The sequence below is a fragment of the Somniosus microcephalus genome, chromosome 21 (genome assembly GCF_052327205.1).
Source record: "Somniosus microcephalus isolate GS21.2 chromosome 21, FLI_Smic_1.0, whole genome shotgun sequence".
Lineage (NCBI taxonomy): Eukaryota > Metazoa > Chordata > Chondrichthyes > Squaliformes > Somniosidae > Somniosus > Somniosus microcephalus.
Window position 1 is genome coordinate 70,513,704 of NC_141007.1, and position 22,566 is coordinate 70,536,269.

The window sequence follows — 22,566 nt, forward strand, 5'->3', positions numbered from 1 at the left end:
ACCTTTCTCAGCCAGGGTCTGGAGTATTGTATAACCAGATGGCCGCAATGTATCTATTAGCGTGTGCCAAAAAATATTCCAGATTTTCTGGACATTTGCCCCTCCACAGCAAGGAGCTCCATCCCAGTTATGGAGACCAACAGTTACAAACTTCCTTCAATTTTAGGTGGGCTAGAGAGTCTGAACACCGGCACTTTAAGAGACGCTGATTAAAATTCAAATGTTGGTGAAGGGAAGAACTGACTGGAGCTCTTTAAAATGTCCTCCACAATTGCCTGTGAGTTGAGCCATTACCCCTACAACTGCCCCACAATTTGATTTTTCATTCATTTTTGCTGCCCTAATGCTCATTCCATTCCAATCCTACCTATAATTGTATACATTTCCCCCATAATCTACTGCATAGGTTAGCAAAAAGCTCATCTGTAAGGCTGCTCTGGTGGCTCAACAAGTGTCTGGTTAGTAGCTGAGCCGTACAGACCAGGGACATTGCAGGTTTGATTGCTCGTCTGTACTGAGTTAGTTGACCACAGATGGGAACAGCGGTATTACATTTAGCTTCAACAAATGTCACGTTTGCACTCCTTTACTGGTATATTTCTGCCATCTCATTTTGGCATTCTCATCTTAAACCAGAGGTGAAATAAAAACTAGCATTATAGATCTTCCATGCAATAGAGATCTACCACATAGATTCCTATATCTATAGCGTTGTCTAAAATAAATTGCTGTGGTTATGCCAACACCATTTTGGCCACAAGCACTAATTTTAGTAGAAAACACCTTGCATACACTTACAAATACAAGTAAGCGTACTTCACGTGTATATTTATTTCATATTTACCACCATTCAGTATCCAAGAAAGTTAAGCACTCACAACAATCAAGAAACACTCGCACACACTGTTTATTGTCCTACCATTTTATCAACAAATGCACAAAAGGTTAAAGTGTACATTCATACAGCGTGTGAATTCAAGTATTAAGATCACATGCCCAACAAGTGTCTATCACATATTTTATTTACTAATCAGAAATGCAGTTCCTATGTTCCAATTCATCCATCTGGATTCCCAATTATCCACCTGCGGCTAGTGACTAACATACTGGACAACACTGCCCTAGATCGTGCATTAAACTAAAAAACACTCAGTCTTTTGTGCAAGTTTGGGCAATTGTCAAGTCACAGAACAGAAATTGCAATCTTCACGCTATTTGCATCTCATTAATCCACTGTCGTACAGTGCTGTTGTAATGAGAAGGTTTCAGCAGCACAGTTAAAAAGAACCATACTGCAGCAATATTTCATTATAACTTCAGAGGCCATTGCCGTACCTGAAACCAAAGGTCGAACCGGCTCAAACAATCAAGGAACTGGAAGTGTTACCTTAAGTTTTGCATTTCTCTCAATGTTTCTTTTGATCAATAAGCTCAGTATTCGTTGATCTAGATTTAGCTTTAGCCTAACTTGTTTCTTCTGTATCTGAGAAGTTTGCAGACTGTCATGGTCTGAACACTCAAGTGTTCAAAACTGCAGTGTCAGCTGTGGCTCAGTGGGTAGCACACTCGCCTTGAAGTCAGAAGGTTGTGGGTTCAAGTCCCGCTCCAAAGACTGGAGTACAAGAATCTTGTCTGACACTCCAGTGCAGTGCTGAGGGAGTGCTGCACTGTCGGAGGTGTCGAGACGTTAAACCGATCACATACCCATGGTAAACCGAGTCTTGCATTTTCTCCTGAACTTTTGTACAGAAGCTAGGGGCCAGATACGCATGTTAAAACCTTAAATGGGCTACGTGACTTCATAGAAATGCAAGCTCTGATACACAGAAAATTAAAACAGCCCTGTACACAAAAATTGCAAGACCCTACAAACAAAAAAAACAGCACCAGAAATAAAAATTAAGATCACTCACACACACTTGGAGCCAGACCCCCCGATATATGTTCAAAAAAAAACCATGCACAAAAATTAAGCCCCCAAACCCTCCTTCTCATTGCTTTCCATTATCCCTCCCTGTCCTCAAACCATAAACAGTGGGGCAAGTCGGTTGCTATTCAAAACTTCCCAACTGAAGGACTGATTGATGCAAAAAGCTGCTTCCCGACAGGTCCAAATCCACCAATAAGGAAGCGGTCTTCTCTGATCCTCCTGGCTAGGGAAATGTAAAGGGCTGCGCCATTCATCTGTCCCATACTACTTCTCATGTTCAGCAGGCGGACAAAGCCCATTTCAACTAAAGTTAGTTTGAGCTCCCAATGAAGCTAACCACAGCTGAAACTAGATTTGTGGATTTAATACAAGAAGAAACATAGGCCGTACAATCTGATGGTATCAACCAACATTTGTCTTCAGTGGAATCACACCATTCATATAATCACACTGAAAACAGGGTAGTCACAGTGAGCAGTTTAAAGGCACTGAAACTTGGTTTATTACTGTCCCCATTTTTGCCTAGCTGGTAATATTTACTTTAACTCATAGGGTTCACACTATTATTCATTTCTAACCTTAATCTAGAGAACAGTTTTGAGTTTCTCGACGCAAAGGATAACACCCATTTGAATTTTTTTCCCATACCATTTTAATCCAGGATACAGGCAAATGAATACAGGATAAATTTAAACAGGAATGTTATTGACCCAACAATCACACGCAACTTCTGTGATCACAAACAGTAACTCCACTTGGAAGGACAATTAGTGACCATTACAGCATTTCCATGTCGCCATTACAGAAGTTCTTCTATTTAACGCGGAATTCACAAAATACAAATACTTTTTTTTGTAATAAGCAACATCTATGATTTGCAATATAAGCAAAAGCGCTTGGGGAATGCTCAACACCAGAATATCCAACAAGTAGATAGGCCACAATGCATTTACACCTCTTTTGCTTAAGCATGAATACTGCACTTGGGAAACATACTGGAGGATTCCAGCCATGTAACCTCTATGCAAGATAGTAATTATCAATTAAAGTGAGATATCCTAAAGAAAAAGTAGACACTTTACATTTAATACTGTAAAATAAAGGGTTTCTGAGGGACAAGTTACTAAGACGTATATGCTGCCTTGTTGGTCTGGAATTTGAGAGTGTAAGAGTGGCAGCAACTCAGCAGAACATACATCAGTAACATATTTTCCAAGCACTGTTTTATTTTAAACACATGGTACTTTTAGCATTGAGATAATGAGCTGACCTACAAAATAGGGATCAAAATGTCCAATCTTTTAGGATTACTTTATTAGCTCAGCTATCCTGGGACCAGTACATCAAGATCAAACCACAAAAGATAAAGACAAATGAGTCTGGTTCAGTCACAGATGCAACTGGAGAATAAAGATAATTCAGTCTCGTGTAATAGTTTTGCTTTCTTTAGGATGGGGTAGTTAAATCTAGCTGGATCAAATTACTATTTTCACTACTGCTGTCCCCAGGGTGTCAGAAGGTTGTGGGTTCAAGTCCCACTCCAGAGACTTGGGCACAGTAATCTAGGCTGACACTCCAGTGCAGTGCCCAGGGAGTGCTGCACTGTCAGAGGTGCCATTTTTCAGATGAGGTGTTAAAACAAGGCCCCGTCTGTTCGCTCAGGTGGACATAAAAGATCCAGTGGCACTATTTCGAAGAAGAGCAGGGGAGTTTACCCCTGGTGTCCTGGCCAATATTTATTCCTCAATCAACATCACCAAAACACACTATCTGATCATTATCACAGTGCTGTTTGTGGGAGCTTGCTGTGCACAAATTCGCTGCTGCATTTCCTACACTACAACAGTGACTACACTTCCAAAAGTACTTCATTGGCTGTAAAGCACTTTGGGACGTCCGGTGGTCATGAAAGGCGCTATATAAATGCAAGTCTTTCTTTTTTTCCCCCCCCCATTTCCTCGGCTATTTCCATAGTGTTTTCCAGGCATTAGCAACTCATGTCCACAAGGTTTAGATGGAGTGCCTAACTTTCACTGGTCAACAGTCTTAATCCAACACTGTCCCATTACCTACCAGACATACTGGTGCAAGTCTCACTGTTGCCAAACTTTTGTAAACAGTTGCTCTCTTTATCCCCTCGCCCCCTCAAAAAAACAAACCAAGATGAACCAAAAACCTCAGCCACTCTTTGATGCTTCACCTTGGGAAATGACTGCATTGATTCCGTGGCACATGCCCAAGAGATCTCCTACTGTTTAAAAAACACATGCTGAACTAGTTTGTAAGTAACCCACTGCTCTCAAGATTAGTTCGTAGAGTGTTGCCTACCGCCTTGTTGTGTACGAGCTTGTTTCAGAGTTCCCACAACCTGCAATCCTCCCCAGCCTGGCTCCGTGGAGTCCCCATTTCCTAAATGAACATGAAAGGGGAGAAAAAAACAATTGAAGGAAAAATAAATTGGAAACCAAAAATAAATAAATCTATTGGGCGGGGGGGGGGGGGGTGGAGAGAGAAAGTGAAAGGACTTTTAAAAAAAATTATAAAATGAGATTAAGGAACAAACAAAATATGAAAAAAATGGGCCAAACTGAATGAAAAGATAATTAAAAACATAGATCCATGAACAAATGAAGTGGAAAAATGCCTCGAGTGCCCAGATAACCAGCAGTCCTCAGCTGCCAATCCCCTTACTAACCTATATCCAAGTTTCACTGGGTCAATCTGCAACATACTTCCAGTAATCCTTCAAGACAATCCTCTTAAGGCCCTTTTTGTCCTTTAGATTCTATCAACATTTTTCAGTTGTAATAGAGAGCAACTGTAACATTCCACCTTTGATTCTAACTTCTACAGGAAACTCTTTATTATCCGGCACCAACAGGACTGCCGCGGTGCCGGTTTATCAAAAAGTCCGGATTACAGAGAGGTATAGTTAAAAGGTACGAGAGCTCCGTACACAACAACAAATCCAGGCTTCCCTGTTGCTTAGCAACATGTGCAGGAACTCCGGCCACAGACCAAGCGTCCCTGTTGCTTAGCAACAAGTGCACGAACCCCAGTTACACAGCCACATATCCAGGAACTACCACTAATATGAAGTAAAACTTGTCTGAACCTACTCCTGAATTTTGCCGGTTAACAGAGAGTTTCCTGGTAATGTGTTTCTTAAAGGATGATCATTAGAATATTTTGTTTCAATTCGAGGTCGGTAAACCTTCATTCAAATGGGTTTCTGAGCTAAACTACCAAAGAGTTACCAGGGATTCTCTATTGAATCCATTTTTTTTTTTTTTTTTTTTTTTTAAATATAAAAGTAGCTACTGTTTACAAAGAGTGTTTGACCATCCAAAACAAAATCATCGGCCCAGCTTCATCTCAGGATCAGACACTGACCAAATGCAGTGTACTGCCTGTACTCGGGACACTGCACAGCACTGATCCAAACTCTGAAAATGAATGTTTTTCTCCTTAATGTTCTTGAATACCGTGGCACCTTCTGAACCACTTGAGAGCTGCACAGTACTTGACGTATTACGTCAGAATTTGAAAAGTGATAAAGCCACGAGAACTTGAATGGTGGATCTTGGCTAAACTCGAATAGTTGGCACATACTCCTCCTGTGAAGTCCCTGACTCAAATCTCATTTGAAGCTGCATGTGGTCTCACTGACTGAGCTAGCCCACCTGAAAGCACAGGTGTAAATAAAAACCCAGAAATATCTACTACTGTGGGACCGGACGGCTCAGTGGGTTGCAAGATTGCTCCTTCAGCCGTGGCTCAGCTGGTAGCACCCTCGCCTCCGAGTCAGAAGGTCGTGGGTTAGAGTCCCACTCCAGAGACTTGAGCACAAAATCTAGACGGACACAACAGTGCCGTGCTGAGGGAGTGCTGCACTGTTGGAGGTGCCATCTTTCAGATAAGAAGTAACCAAGGTGTCTCAGGTGAATGTAAAAGATCTCACGGTACTATTTCGAAGAGCATGGGAAATCTCCCAGTGCCCTGGCCAATACTTAGCACTCAACCAACACGACTACATTGCTGTGTGTGGGAGCTTGCTGTGTTCAAATTGGCTGCCTCGTTTCCTACATTGCAGCAGTGACTACACCAAAAAGTACTTCATTGGCTGGAAGTACTTTGGGATGACCCGAGGTTGTGAAAGGCACTGTATAAATGCAAGTTCTTTCTTTACTTCAGCAACTTGGTTTGAACCCAGCCCAGATTGGCAAGATGACGTTCCCAGCTCCTAGTAATTTGGATCACACCATAAAACTGCAGCAGGTGAACAATCTTTCTTACTCAGGGACTGCAAGGATAGCCAGTGTACAAAACAAGTGCATCCATGGAGCAGCAGGGGGAGCTCTTGATATTGGCCTGAAGGCATTTCTTGCAGCAGTCTGGAGGGGTTTACACTACACCTGCCCAATTCTACACCGACTTTGAGCAACTTTATGTTGACAGATATACCAAAAATGGCTTCACAATGACATTCACCACCTTAATGATCACTTCCTTCTCTCATGCCAATAACCCCACCCCAAGTTAAGTGTTGACACACACAAAAATACATAATACGGAATCTATTTTACACAGCTCACGGTTTTAGTACATTTCAGTATCGTCTTCTGAAATCGAACATTTCTTGATAGTACAAGTACCAGAAGATAAATGAGGGGCAGAAACACAAACTGTAGTAAGACAATGAACATCATAAAAACCCTGAAAATACAAATTTAACCCAACAAGTTGTTTTGCCTCTCAGAGCTTGCGGAATCTTATGAACAAGTTGTCTGAACCATGGCTTAAAAAAAAATTCCATCTCAAGATAGCAGAACTGGTACTAGTAACCCTGCCAGAGTCATGCTGTCCATAAGTGACAATGATTACGGGTCCCTTTGTGGGGGCATGGGTTGGAAGGGGGAGGGGAAAAGTGTGTAAATACATTAAGGCCATTGTTTAATAAACTGATCTACCCAGAGTGCTGTTATAATGAGCATAACTTCCTAGCTAATTAATACATAACTAACATGCTTTGTTAAAATGAGTATGCTAAATATATTGTTAAAACATGTATGGTTCCCAAAGACCAGTGTCTATGTACGTAATATATAACACACATCCATACATACATAGGGGCCTCAATGATAACTATAATAAAAGGAAAACAGTAATAAGAAAATGATTACGGTTCCACTGGCTGCTCTCGCTGATCACATATTCATGTATCCTTTTCCTCCAGCGGTTTCTCCCGACTGCTGCCACTGCCTCCCAATCTCTCTTCCACACCAGCTAGAAGTACATTATAAGAACTCCTACCTATTGTTGAAGTCCCAATGGTGCTGCATCTCCCCTGAGACAATCATTTCACCTGTGTTAAAACTAATCTGCATGCAGTAGCATTAGTGCCACAACAGGCAAAATAAGTTTTAAAGATTGCTAATGATAAAAAGCATGAGGTCATGGAACTCAAGCATGGTGTTCAGATTGGACCCCCAAATGTTACAAGCTGCTTCAGGAAGTTTTTACACCATCTGCAGTTCACACCCAAGGTTGTATAAATCTACTCAAAGATCTATAATTCCGTCAAGAGTTCTGGTGCTCTGGGGAAAGTTACAACTGGTATAGCGACCATTTGATGTTACATTAAACATTCAAATGTGCTTTAAAATACTGGTGAACAAAGCACGCAGTTAACGTATCAACTAATTATTGTACCAGCTGGCAACATGCTCAGTGGGGAAGGTTTCCTCCTTATTCACTGTCTACGGAAAACTGTAAACACCTTTATCAATGAGTTTCTCATTTAGTCACGCACAGAAAAAATATTCCTCTAGCATCAGGACTCAAGACAGCAGTTTAGATCTTTCAATCTCAAGATATGTAACATCGATTTTTTAAGCAATCCATCAATAAAATCCTTAGCTAAATCCCTTTAACAGAAATTATTTTGCCCGCGCTTGTTCTAGTACAAGGAAAGCGCATGTCTTTGAAGGGTGTAAGAATCAAAACTAAGCATGCAATACATCAATTACCATTTCCTTACGCATCTGATGTTACACCAGCTTAAAACTAGTCTCCGAATTGCCCTAAATTAACCAGTTAAGCAGTCAAAGCTGCATCCAACAGTGTGGGGCAATGCTCCCACGCCTCATGTGAAATTTCAGATTGCACTGTTATGTCCTCCTATTGCCAGTACTGATTTTTATATCTTCTCCCATTTCCACCTTAAATATAAATCCACATAATTGCTGGAGCTGCTCGATAAATAATTCCTTCGGCCAAGTGGCCAAAAAAAACTTGAGCTGGCAGCACGATTTGACATACTAATGTGTTGCACCATGGAAAAGGAGGACATGCACGCTTACCTCAGTCTTCCCCACATGATAGTTCCCATGTGGGGAATCATGGAAAGATGGTGTTGTTTCAGGGTGGGGGAAGAATAGAGATAAGTGGCGACAGGTTGGTGAAGTGTTTTTGCGTGGAAGGGAGAGACAAAAAGGAAACAAAAGGGACGGTTTTGCTTAAAACATCAAAGACAACGGGTCTTGTTAAAACTAGCGTTGACAAAGGCCTGTAGCGGTCTTTTGTTTGCTTTCTCAGTAAATAGAATGCTACATGGTGCAGGGGGACAAAAAAAAGCATGCAAATAGGTTTAAAAAAGATCACCCATAGCCAGCGACTTCAAACTACTGGATCGTCACAACTGAGGTGTTATTTTGCACAAACAGAAACTTCTCTCATTGATTTGCAACAGTAAATATGGAAGAAAACTACAATATTTTGCCACATGGTAGAATGCTTAATCAGCCATTAGAATATCAAAAACATATAAATGCATGCACTTCAAACATCTATACTACACAGAATTTTTTTTAAATTTATTAATGCGTGGAAAGGTCTACAAAACCTTGCTGACTGAACCAAGAGTTGCAGAACACTAATGCAAGCAACAACTTCTTCCATGAATGCATTACACCCACACAACACTGAATTCAAGTTCAGGCACTGATCAGGCTAGATGAAAAAACCCCAACAGCACCGATGTGTTTGGAACAATTAAAAGGTGTATGTATCTGAAACAAGAACAGGAAATTCTAGAAATCTTGGATCCATCTGAGAGAAAAGAAGGGTTAACATTATGAGCCACTCTGATGGAAGGGTTTCCAGTTGAAACAAAGTTGCCATGGTTCCCAATGGATGGCTATCCAGCAGCTCCTGCTGAAACTGTGAATTTGAGGATATCGGGTCACTGAGCAGCTTGCCGGCACTCACTGTAAATGGTCACTTAGGGTGGGTACAGTGGACCATCCAACACCAATGAAACTGTGCCCGAGAAAGGAGACAACTTCATGGTAGCAGGAGGGGGTAAAAAATTAAAAAGTGTGGAAAATGATTTGAAGAAAACATTTTTGTTCCATCATTTGCACTAAGTAATATGAATTAGGAATCTAGGGGTCTCAAATTTGCCGATTGTAAAACTGGTTCTAACAGCTAAAAGCAATGAGATCTCTGCTGAAATCGAGTACAAAATCAGCAAAGAGAAAAGGCACGTTAATGTTTCTGACAAAGATTGCACATGCACAGCACATCTGTTTCTTCAGTTTACAAATGCGGACTAATTTAAGGTGTATTTGCAGCATTTTCTGTTTCTGCTTAATATTCAGTATTTTAGTCACTGCATACACAATTTCTTACAGACAAACTTTGTGCATAAGCCATTTGGTTCTCACCCAGTGCACAACAAATCTGTATTCAACAGCTCAACAGAGCATCCTCACTTCACCTGAAGGAGCAGCACTCCGAAAGCTTGTGATTTCAAATAAAGCTGTTGGACTATAACCTGGTGTTGTGTGACTTCTTACATCTATTTAGTTTGTAACATATATGACAGAAGAATATCAACCTCCATTTTCAGGCATAAATCAGCAATCCTCTTCAAGTCAACTTCACTTACCATTAACTGCACTTAGACAAGATTTATTATTGCCACGAACTTTATTGGTCAGGTCTTCTGTGATGTCCATATGCCGGTGAATTTCATCACGCATTTCTTTCAGTATTCTGCAGAGGTCATATTCCCAGTATTCTTTGTCCAGAGATTCAATAAGTTCAGCCAACTGCATCTTTGAGCTGTAATACCACACTCTCTTATCCTTTTCCTCATCTTTATCTTCCTCACTGAAAGAAAAATAAATCAATTTATATAAACAAGAGCACTTTGGTATCCAGGCTGAGATTACCAAACACAGCAAAAAGGTGGTAAGATTACATTAGGGCAGGATAAAGCAGTGGCCTCAAGCTATCTGTGATCCCATTAGTTCTGTTCTCCATATTGCACCAAGGTGGATGGAAATAAAATGGCTTGTTTACTTGCATCAATATAACCACGTTAGATTCCAAACTACAGTTACATAATCTTTGATAACACCATATTCTTGCTTTGGTAATTCTTTTTCCTGCCTTCCAATACTATTTAAAATTGTGTGTCAGCAGTGAGTCAGAAGGTAGTGAGTCCCACTCCAGGGACTTGAGCACAAAAAATCGAGGCCGACACTCCAGTGCAGTACTGAGGGAGTGCTGCACTGTCAGAGGTGCCGTCTTTTGCATGAGTCGTTAAACCGAGGTCGCATCTGCCCTCTCAGGTGGACGTAACAGATCCTATGGCATTATCTCAAATAGGAGTAGGAGAGTTATCCCCGGTGTCTTCGCCAATATTTATCCCTCAATCAACATCACAAACAGATTATCTGGTTATCACATTGCTATTTGTGGGAGCTTGCTGTGCGCAAACTGGCTACCGTGTTTTCTACATTACAACATAGAAACATAGAAGATAGGAGCAGGAGTAGGCCATTTGGCCCCTCGAGCCTGCTCCGCCATTCAATGTGATCATGGCTGATCATCCAAATTCAGTACCCGGTCCCTGCCTTCTCCCCATACCCCTTGATCCCTTTAGCCTTAAGAAATATATCCAACTCCTTCTTGAATATATTTAATGAATTGGCCTCTACTGCCTTCTGTGGTAGAGAATTCCACAGGTTCACCACTCTCTGGGTGAAGAAATTCCTCCTCATCTCTGTCCTAAGTGGCTTACCCCTTATCCTTAGACTGTGACCCCTGGTTCTGGACTCCCCGACCATCGGGAACATCCTTTCTGCATCTAGTCTGTCCAGTCCTGTCAGAATTTTATAAGTTTCAATGAGATCCCCTCATTCTTTAACGGTGACTACACTTCAAAAAGTACTTCATTCAGCTGAAAAGCGCTTTGGGGCGTCCAGTGGTCGTGAAAGGCGCTATATAAATGCAAGTCTTTTCTTTCTTATTAGACTGGGGAAAAACTAGCTTCCCACCTCTGATGGCCATCTATGTGGACATTAGGAGAGAACACAATCACGCTCAGCCAAGAATCCTCCACCATTGAATTGCATATATTGAAAGCTGTTTTAGTCTCTTCAGTTAACACAGATAGCTCTATGAACCTGCGTAAACTCAAAGCTCGGGATTTTCACAAACACAGGCAACATTATTACAGGCATTTTAAACACAGAAAATACGATTGGACAGAAAAGTTTAACCATTTGCGTGCAACTCTTTGTAATGTCTTCAGTTTACAACAAACAGCTTAGTGTAGAAACCAAGACGGTGGCCAAAGTGATATTCAAAAATTGAGAGAGATTTGGAACACGCGAGAAATAAATTTGCTAATACACAGGCGTGATGCCACAGTAGGACAGACAAAATGCGCGACAGATACAATATCATCCATTAGACGTACCAAGGTTCTTAACAGGACAAAAGGATACTAGAAAGCAGTATGTGCAAAGTACTTATTGTATTCCCTTGCGTCGCCCATAACTCTATTTTGTTCTTAGAAGAACTCCTGTATCTAACTGCAGCCAATGTCAAGCCATCATCTTGTGACAGAGAATGTGTAACATTAAGCCATCAGGGAGCCACGGCCACCCAAGGAAAAATGAAGTTATCCACATATCATTTGGGAGCAAAACAGTTGGTAAACAGATAACTGAGTGTTACTGCACTTATCAGTGCTAGCTTACACTGCAGACTGCTACTTCCAAATGTTGCACACAAATCAAGAAGTATGCTCAAATCCATAGATGCCCAATAACACATTCCCTGATGAGACGCAGCAGTATACATCCAAGTAAAGGTCCGTTTTGTTCAATGCAACATCCTTCAAAGCCAGGGGGGAAAAAAATTAAGTTATGGAAGTAGTGGGTATATTGCAGTGTGGCCAACATTCAGCTATTTATACATTATGCAATGTATCTGCCATTAATCGGTCCATAGCAACACTGGACATAAGGTACTCCTTTTCATCCCTGGTGTCCAGTGTCGCTGTGGGCAGCTAAGAAGTCACTTAAAGCTTTAGAAGAACTAGAAAGTCTATGTAACCAATGATCTGTTGCACAAGCTACGGCACTTTAAAAAAATCTGGAATTCTTAAGTCAGCCAAGCGTCACTGGCCACACTATACTGCCCCAAGATCTGCTGCAGCCAATCTCTGCCTCCCCCCGGCAAGTGACCCTGATTTTGGAAAATTTGAAATATTTTAAATATGATGCATTCCACCTCCTCTGTCAATCAATCAGTGACAAAGCTTCACAAATTTTCTCCGCAAACTCCTCCACCATGCTATCTAATATCCCCGAATTCAAAAGCCTCCTTGAAATCTCTTCAACTTTTGCCTACCTCCCCGAACTCTTCCTGTGAAGCACCTTGGAACACGGCTACATTTAAGGTAAGTGCGAGTAGTTGTATGTTGTGGATAGATTCAGAACGTTCACAACAGTTCTACACTACTGGACATATATATATATATTTTTTTTTTTTTTTAAAAGACCGTGACTTTATTGTTTAAACTGCCAGTTCAGATCGATACCAATAACAGCCTCAAGGAATTCCACCAACTCTCGTTGCTATATTTCAAGTCTGTGAATCCTCATGTTAATCACAAGTATAACAAACATTCTGCAACTGCAAAGGAACAACAGTATTTCACACAAACACAGTAAAGACTACATCACAGTCCAATTTATTCATTTTAACACTCCCACTTACAGTAACGTTGCTTTGAAATTATTTTACCAGCAGAGCCCCAAAAATAATTATTAAAAGCTATTACTTAATCAGCAAGCTTCGTCAATACTTGATGTGCTGGGTGCATAGCAAAGTGAAATGCATCCACTTCTGCTGAAGATTTTCAGCAACTGTCGCAACAATAAATCTTTGTTACCTGGTATCATGCAGCAGACATCTTGATTACAGAACAATGTAAAGGTTTAAGTTTAAAATTGCCTCTCTCTGACAAGTTTTCTTTTAATGAATATTTCAACTAAAAAAAAATATGCTGATAGCCTGCGAAATACCTTCCACTTTTTGCACTGTTGGAAGCATGTGGCTAGAGTGAATGAAACACATGCAACTATGTTGCCTCATTGACATTAGCTAGGTTATTCTGGTTACATACAATGGATGCTCTTCTTTCCTCCTCAACTTACACCATTGTGCACACTAAAGCTCCAGGGTGTACGTGCCCAAGAGATTCAACAGCACTTGAGTTTTGGAGAAAACTGGAGCACCACCCAGTGTGTGCAGCAAGTATAACTTGGCTGCTTGCATATTTTACCAACCAGTGAAATTTCTACTGGTTTGATGAGTTAGATTTAGTACTACTACAACAACTTGCATTTATACAGTGCCTTAAATGTAGAGAAATGCCTCAAGGTGCTTCAGAGATACAAGGAGAAAAACTGGACGCCGGGCCAAAGGAGGAGGTATTCGGAGGGGTAACTGAAGCTTGGTCAGAGGTGGGTTTCAAGGATGGTCTTGCACTGCCAAATCAGCACGCACATGTTACTGTAGAAGGACTATAGGCATGGGAATAAATAGCAACATGATCCACAGAAGCTCTATTCGAAAGCCCTGACATTTATTTAGAACTCCTGTCAAAAATGTCACAAAGCACTTTGCATACGATTAACGCCGTTATGTAGATAAATGCGGCGGCTATTTTGCACACAGCAAGATCCCACAAACAGCAATGAAGTGAATGACCAGAATCTTTGTGGTGGTGCTGATTGAGGGAAGATTGTTGAAAACATAGAAGAACTCCCTACTCCCCGCCCCACCCCAAGTACCAAGGGATCCGTAAAGCAACCTGAACAGGCAGACAGCACCATACTAAGGTCTCGTGCAAAGAATAGCACCTCACACAACCCCCACCACTACCGTACTGGAATATCAACCAGTGCTCAAATTCAAGAACAGGGCTTGAAGCCACAACCTTCTGACTCAGGTAATACCAACTGGGCCAAGCAGATGCTATGTAAGCTGTGAATTTAGAGCAAGATAAATTGAACCTTTCGGAGATGGATTTGGTACAAATTTTATTGAGGAGAAAATAACTCTTCATACCAATCCTCAAAAAGGCAGCCAAGGACAAATTCCAAGTGCCGTCAAATTGGCTTGGGTTTTACAACATATCCTGAGATCTATAAAACATGTGTTCGAAGGAATTGAATGTACAGGGATAGGTGGTCAAATGAAAATCATTCTAGAATCCTCAAGAAAATAGTACGGCTAGGTTAATATATTAGGGACTCCGTAGATACAGGAACATATTTTAGGGGAAGGGACAGCAAACATTATCCCAATATTCAAAGTGTTCTGGCACATGAAGCAGCAGATTTTAGACCAGTCTAACACTGGTAGGGCAAACTGCAAGCTTTGTGCAGTTATTGGAAAATTAGCTAGCTAGCTGGATTAAAATAAAAAGCAGAGTTAAAAAGAACTGGAAATGGCTCTGGTATGGGACACAGTGAGAAGTGGTGTTCTACAGGACCAATCATGCGCCTTTTCAAAACATGCAGAAACAAGGAGGGCCGTCACAAAAGTAATAAGGTTCAAGTGTTTTCAAACACCAAACAACTCTCCCAGTGGTCCTGCAAATAAAAGCATCCTGGTGCAAGGTGGCAGTATACAGAAAAAGGAGGTTTCAGGTCTGAATTAATTCAGCTCATCCAGGCTAGACTTACAACCTTTATAATCAGATCCAAGTCTAGCCTGGGTGAGATCTTGGGCTAGGAAGGGACAAAAGTGAAAAAAGAGTCAGTCAGCTGTATTATTCAATCCCGACTCTCTGCTCAACTGGACATCTTTCAGCCATGATGCTCCCTCACTGTCAAAAAGCATTCCAACATTCAGCACCTTGACTCACACATGAAGAATGGTCATTTAAAATTGAGGTAATGACAGTTGCTCACTAGACTGTACCCCAGCAAAAAGACTTCAAATTGTTACACCAGCTGCCAACTGAAGTGCTCCACTTGGTCAGTAACTGGTTTCCCCTATTTACAAGGACAGCTCATTGATTTTCCAATCCACTCAGCAGCTGTTTCAAATTAAAATGGATCAGAGAAACACAAGCCTTGAAGTTAACCTTTTTTGGCTATTCACTAAAACAAAATCACAACGACCAGAAAGGTTCAATTGCAAAACCAAGTAACAAGACAAAAAGATTTAGCAAGAGTTTATTAATACTGGCTACTGAATGCGAGATATAAAAAGCAACAAGTGCTGAAAAAACAAAGTGGGTTCATCGTCATTTGAAAATAGAATAAGGTCCAGGTTTCAGGTGTAAACTCAGTCAGAACCATGAAACTTGACCCTCAATAAATCATACATTTGTGGGCCCAATAGCTAAGTGGGAAAATGGATTGAATGCTGTGGTACTGAACCATGTAAGCAAGAAAGGTGGTGGGTGCCAAGTTATTTCCCTGGTCTGTACTGAGTTATCAATCTCCATTTGAGCAACATGGGAGGGAGGGAGGGGGAAAGAAGAAAAAAGAATCAACATCCAAAAACCATCTGCCCCGCCCCCCAACTGGAAGGAATACACAATGAACTGGACCAAACTTAACTGTGATACCTTACCAGTAACCAACAATCAGGCTCACATGAAGAATGGCCACTTGCACTAGGTACCTGAAGGCCAAAAGATGCCTATAAAGAGAGAATCCAGTCTTCAAGAGGGAAGAAATTTGGATTTTTTAAATATATAATATAATATAATATAAAAGCAATGTTCTCTCTAATTTTTTTTCAGTGCGCAGCCCCTTTAACGGGCTGCACGGCCCATTCATATTTCCGCGCACGCACAGTTTTTCCCCATTCAAGAGCCAGTGACCGGCCTGCGCGGGAGCTCCAGACCGCTGCGGAGCCGCACAGCTTAATGGGAACATTGGATACAAAATCTTTGTTCTTCATATTTATACTGAACAGATGGTTACAATAACCAAATTTAAGATGAACAAAAAAAGTTCTAATATTTCTATTAAAAAGCATCATCTGTTTGGAAGGAAGGAAAAAAGAAAGGCAAGATTTTATCCCACTTCCCTCCCAAAGTCAGACACTTAACTGTGGGATACAGTTCCACAGCTTCCTGGTACAGGAAATTTTGCGATATCCGGCACCAAGCTGTTGCCGTCCCATCAAAACTGCCGGACAAACCAGCACTAATGTTGAAACAGTTCCGTATCTGGCAACAAACCCTGTTGCCTTCTAAACAGTCGGCCGTACCTTGCAAGCGTCTCTGTAGCTTAGCAACCGCTTCAGCGAGACCTTGCAGAGCCTGACTGGTGGAAAAAAAAGCAACGAAAAGAAAAAACTAACGAAACGGCTCCTGATTTTTGCTGGTGGATCGAGCATTCCGGACAGTTAACCTCCGGATAAACCAAAGTTTCCTGTACTTTGCCCCAAGAGGCCAGTACAGACATGGAGGCCCTGACAAACAGCAGCAGGAGGCCACCGAGCTGTGGTAAGAACACCCAACATCCATAAATGCACTTTGGATAACAATCAACAGTAGAAAACATTGCTGATTTTCCCATCCTTCGTAGCCTCAGGACACCAAGATTAATTGTTGTGTCTGGCCAAGACCCACGACCTCAGAAAAACTACACTTCAAGAGTAGCAAAGAACTTGGAATTATTCCACTTCATGCATAGTTTATAACCAGTGTCATAGGCTCTCCACATGAAAATGTACAGTTACTAGGATCACAGGCCAGCAGCTAACTGCAACAACCAGCAGTGCGGCAATAATCATTTTGAGGAAAAAGAAAGAATACTCCATTACACAAAAACACCCAACAGAATCAACCTTTTGTTCAATTTTTTTATAGCAATGTTTCAGCATATTACATGGACTGTAAAGAATTTCAAGCATGGTCAAAGGTGAAAAAGAAACAAAACTGCCAACACTTAATTTACATTTTAACTCAAAGACAGTCCAAATTATTATAGGTTTAAAAATCAACTGCTGAGAGCGTTCATTAATTGTAATATAAAAAAGCTATTTCATTAGTCAAATGTATTTTTCTATAGCGTTAAGTGTGGCTCAGTGGCTGCATTCTCACCTCTGAGTCTGAAAAAATAAACCAAGGCTCCATTTGCCTATTCAAGTGGATGTAAAAGATTCCATGGTATTATTCAAAGAGGAGCTGGGGAATTCTTCTGGTCTCCTAACAAACTTTTATCCCAGTTGATACCACCAAAAAAGCATTGGCTGTGAAGTGCTTTGGGATGTCACAAGGACATGAAAGGTGCTACATAAATGTAACTTCTTTCTTTGTGGAAAGACGAAATAACATAGGAATACAAGAGTAAGCCATTCAGCTCCTCAAGCCTGTTCCACCATTCAATTTGATCACGGCTGATCTGTACCTCAACTCCATCTATCCACCGTGGTTCCATATCCATTAACACCCTTACCTGACAAAAATCCACCAATTTCAGTTTTGACATTTTCAATTGACCCCTGCCAGCCTCAACAGCATTTTGGGAGAACAAGTCCAGATGTCCACGACACTCTTCTCCACACCACCCGTGAATGGCCTACCTCTAATTTTAAAGTTATTCCCCCCTTGACCAAGACTCCCCCACCAGAGGAAATAGTTTCTACCCAACCGAATCCTTTAATCATCTTAAACACTTCAATTAGATCACCTCTTAATATTTTATACTCGAGGGAATACAAGCCTAGTTTATACAACCTGTCCTCATAATTTAACCCTTTTAGCTACGCTGGTATCATTGAGGAATCTGCACAACACCCCTTCCAAGGCCAATACATCTGTCCTGGGGTGCGGTGCCCAGAACTGAAAGCAGTATGCCAGATGGGGTTTAACCAGATTAATTCGCTATATTAAAGCAAGTTATGGAACTAGCAGAGAATTACGAAAAAAGTTACAGGGAAAAATTGTTTACAAACCCACAGCTTACGATCTAATGGGAACGGTAGCATAGTGGTTATGTTACTGGACTAGTAAACCAGAGGCCTGGACTGATAATCCAGAGGTGCGAGTTCAAGTCCCACCACGGCAGCTGGGGAATTTAAATTGTTCATTAAATAAATCTGGAATAAAAAGAGGTAGTCTCAGTAATGGTGACCAAAACTATTGGATTGTCGCAAAAACCCATCTGGTTCATTAATGTCTTTTCGCAAAGGGAATCTGTCGTCCTTATCTGGCCTGGCCGAAATGTGACTCCAGACCCACAGCAATGTGGTTGACTCTTAAATGCCCTCTGAAATGGCCGAGCAAGCCACCCCAATGGCCTACGAAACACAAAAACAATGAAACCGGACGGACCACCCGGCACCGGCTACGGACACGGCAACGGCACACCCAGCCCAGTCAACCCTGCAAAGTCCACCTCATCAACATCTGGGGACTTGTGCCAAAATTGGGAGAGCTGTCCCACAGACTAGTCAAGCAACAGCCTGTCATCGTCATACTCACAGAATCATAGCTTTCAGCCAATGTCCCAAGCTCCTTCATCACCATCCCTGGGTATGACCTGTCCCAACGGCAGGACAGACCCACCAGGGGTGGTGGCATAGTGGTATATACAGTCAGGAAGGAGCAGCCCTGGAGTCCTCAACATTGACTCCGGACCCCATGAAGTCTCATGGCTTCAGGTCAAGCATGGGAAAGGAAACCGCCTGCTGATTACCATCTACTGCCCTCCCTCAGCTGATGAATCAGTACTCCACCATGTTGAACACCACTTGAAAGAAGCACCGAGAGCAGCAAGTGCACAGAATGTACTCTGGGTGGGGGACTTCAATGTCCATCACCAAGAGTGGCTCGGTAGCACCACTACTGACCGAGCTGGCCGAGTTCTGAAGGACATAACTGCCAGTCTGGGCCTGTGACAGGTGATGACAGAACCAACACGAGCGGAAAAACCTACTTGAACTCATCCTCACCAATCTACCTGTCGCAGATGCATCTGTCCATGACAGCATTGGTAGCAGCGACCACCGCACAGTCATTGCGGAGACAAAGTCCCGTCTTCACACGGAGAACACCCTCCACCGTACTAAATGGAAAGATTCAGAACAGATCTAGCAGCTCAAAACTGGGCATCCATGAGGCACTGTGGGCCATCAGCAGCAGCAGAATTGTATGCCACCACAATCTGTAACCTCATGGCCCGGCATATCCCTTATTACCATCCAGCAAGGGGACCAACCTTGGATCAATAAGCAGTGTAGAAGAGCATACCAGGAGCAGCACCAGGCATACCTAAAAATGGGAAGCCAACCTGGGGAAGTTGCAACACAGGACGACATGCAGGCTAAAAAGCAGAAGCAGCATGCTATGCACAGGACTAAGTGATCCCACAATCAACGGATAGATTAAAGCTCTGCAGTGTGGAAAACTGCCCAGGTATGTCCTGTCCACAAAAAGCAGGACAAATCCAATGCATCCAATTACCGCCCCATCAGTCTACTCTCAATCATCAGCAAAGTGATAGAAGGTGTCATCAACAGTGCTATCAAGTGGCACTTACTCAACAATAACCTGCTCAGTTTGGGTTCCGCCAAGACCACTCGGATAACCCGACCTTACTACAGCCTTGGTCCAAACATGGACAAAGGAGCTGAATTCCAGAGGTGAGGGGAGAGTGACTGCCCTCGACATCAAGGAACCCAAGTAAAACTGAAGTCAATGGGAATTGGGGGGGAAACTCTGCACTGGCTGGATGGAGTCATACCTAGCACAAAGGAAGATGGTTGTGGTGGTTGAAGGTCAATCATCACAGCCCCAGGACATCGCTACAGGAGTTCCTCAGGGCAGTGTCCTAGGCCCAACCATCTTCAGCTGCTTCACTAATGTCCTTCCCTCCAACATAAGGTCAGAAATGGGAATGTTCGCTGATGACTGCACAGTGTTCAACGCCATTCACAACTCCTCAGATAATGAAGTAGTCCATGCCCACATGCAGCAAGACCTGGATGAGGTTCAGGCTTGGGCTGATAAGTGGCAGGTAACATTCGCACCACAGAAGTGCCAGGCAATTACTATTTCCAACAAGCGAGAGTCTAACTACCGTCACTTGATATTCAACAGCATTACCATCGCCGAATCCCCCACCATCAACATCCTGGGGGTCACCATTGACCAGAAACTTAACTGGACCAGCCACATAAATACTGGAGCAATAAGAGCAGGTCAGAGGCTGGGTATTCTGTGGAGAGTGTCTCACCTCCTGACTCCCCAAAGCCTTTCCACCATCTACAAGGCACAAGTAAGGAGTGTGATGGAATACTCTCCACTTGCCTGGATGCATGCAGCTCCAACAACACTCAAGAAGTTCAACACCATCCAGTTCAAAGCAGCCCGCTTAAATGGCACCCCATCCACCACCTTAAACATTCACTCCGTCCACCACCGGTGCACCGTGGCGGCAGTGAGTACCATCTACAAGATGCACTGCAGCAACTCGCCAAGGCTTCTTTGGCAGCACCTCCCAAACCCACGATCTCTTCCACCTAGAAGGACAAGGGCAGTAGGTGCATGGGAACACCATCACCTCCAAGTTCCCCTCCAAGTCACACACCATCCTGACTTAGAAGTATATTGCCAATCCTTCCCTCCAACATAAGGTCAGAAATGGGGGTGTTCACTGATGACTGTACAGTCAAAATCCTGGAACTCCCTCCCTAACAGCACTGTGGGAGTACCTTCACCACACTGACTGCAGCAGTTCAAGGCGGCGGCTCACCACCACTTTCTCAAGGGCAATTAGGGATGGGCAATAAATGCTGGCCTTGCCAGTGACGCCCACATCCCATAAACAAATAAAAAAGAGCAGGGAGGTTATGCTTGAACTGTATATAACATGAGTTAGGCCAGAGCTAGAGTAATGTGTACAGTTCTGGTCACATTACAGGAAAGATGTGATTGCATTAAAGATAGCACAGAGGAGACTTACAAGGATGTTGCCAGGACTGGAGAATTTTAGCTATGAGGAAAGACTGGATAGGCTGGGGTTGTTTTCTTTGGAACAGAGCGAGGCAGAGAGGAGTCTTAACTGAGGTGTATAAAGTTATGAGGGGCCTAGATAGAGTGGATAGGAAGGATCTATTTCCCTTAGCAGAGAGGTCAATAACCAGGAGGAATAGATTTAAAGTAATTGTTACAAGGGTTGGAGGGGAGTCGAGAACATTTTTCACCCAGAGGATGGTGGCAGTCTGGAACTCACTGCCTGAAGGGGTGGTAGAGGCAGAAACGCTCATCGCATTTAAAACGTACTTGGATATGCACTTGAAGTGCCGTAAACTACAAGGCTGCGAACCAAGAGCTGGAAAGTGGGATTAGGCTGGAGAGCTCTTTTTTGGCCGGCACAGACCCAATGGGCCGAATGGCTTCCTTCTGTGCCGTACATGTCTATGATTCAGTTCTATAATGCTAGTCGATCGCCTATCACATTACAAATGGCTAGTCAAGACTAAGTGAAGTTCAGGTGAAGCACAGTTAGAGGGCAAGAGAATCATTGGTCCAGGGCACATTGGTGGATGAAGGTAGCCGACTGACGATGTATTTTCAAAAAGTTTTTAACATGGTGCCACACAATAAATTGCTTAATAAGAAAGAGCCCTGTGGAATTGGTGGGCAGACCTTGGGTTGGATAAGTAATTGGTTGTGTTTGTGTGTGGAGACCGGTATCTCATGGAGTCCCGCAGGTAATGGGGTTAGGATCGTCGCTCTTCACAATCTTAATGATTTGGATGTAAGCGTTGGGGAACTGTCCAAAAGTTTGTGGAATAATAAGGATTTGTGCGAGTGTTAGGACCTTAGTTGAAAAATAACAACTACAATCAGATCTAGATGCAATGCAGGCGTGATATAGGCCTGTGTCTGGCAGGTGCAACAGTAAGCATGGAGGGTTCTGGAACAAAGATTTTTGAGCAAGAAAGACATCCAAGTGTTATTGTACATGAATCACTAAAGTTTCACAGCCAGTGTCCCAAGGCTATAGTAAAAGTAAATAAAAGTATTGGGATGTATTGTTAGAATGCTCCAATATAAAATGAAAAGCACTATATTGTCCTTCTACAAGACCTTGGTTAGGCCTCATCTAGAATATTGTGTCAGTTTTGGTTCCCTCACTTGGAGGGTGATAGAGGCTCTGGATAAGGTTCAGAGAAGGACCACTAGATTGATACCAACTTATAGGTCCTTAGTTACCAAGGTAGGCTGAGAGAGACAAAGTTAGGTATTTTGACTCTAGAAGATGAAAGACTTCGGGAAGATTTGCTGGAAGTCT

General features: G+C 42.4%; 1 protein-coding gene across 15 annotated transcripts in view; it reads right to left on the bottom strand.

Moving 5' to 3' along the window:
- bptf (bromodomain PHD finger transcription factor) overlaps nucleotides 1-22,566 on the bottom strand; it is a 157,506-nt gene that overhangs the window by 94,439 nt on the left and 40,501 nt on the right. For 10 of the 15 annotated variants that reach the window (XM_085963913.1, XM_085963904.1, XM_085963903.1 and 7 more), the window contains exons 3-4: nucleotides 9,882-10,105; nucleotides 4,259-4,339 (exon numbers count right to left, since the gene is read on the bottom strand). In XM_085963913.1, the coding sequence (XP_085820039.1) occupies nucleotides 4,259-4,339; nucleotides 9,882-10,105 (305 nt within the window). The remainder of the gene's footprint in view (nucleotides 1-4,258; nucleotides 4,340-9,881; nucleotides 10,106-22,566) is intronic. The other 5 variants (XM_085963910.1, XM_085963909.1, XM_085963911.1 and 2 more) reach the window with 1 other exon arrangement.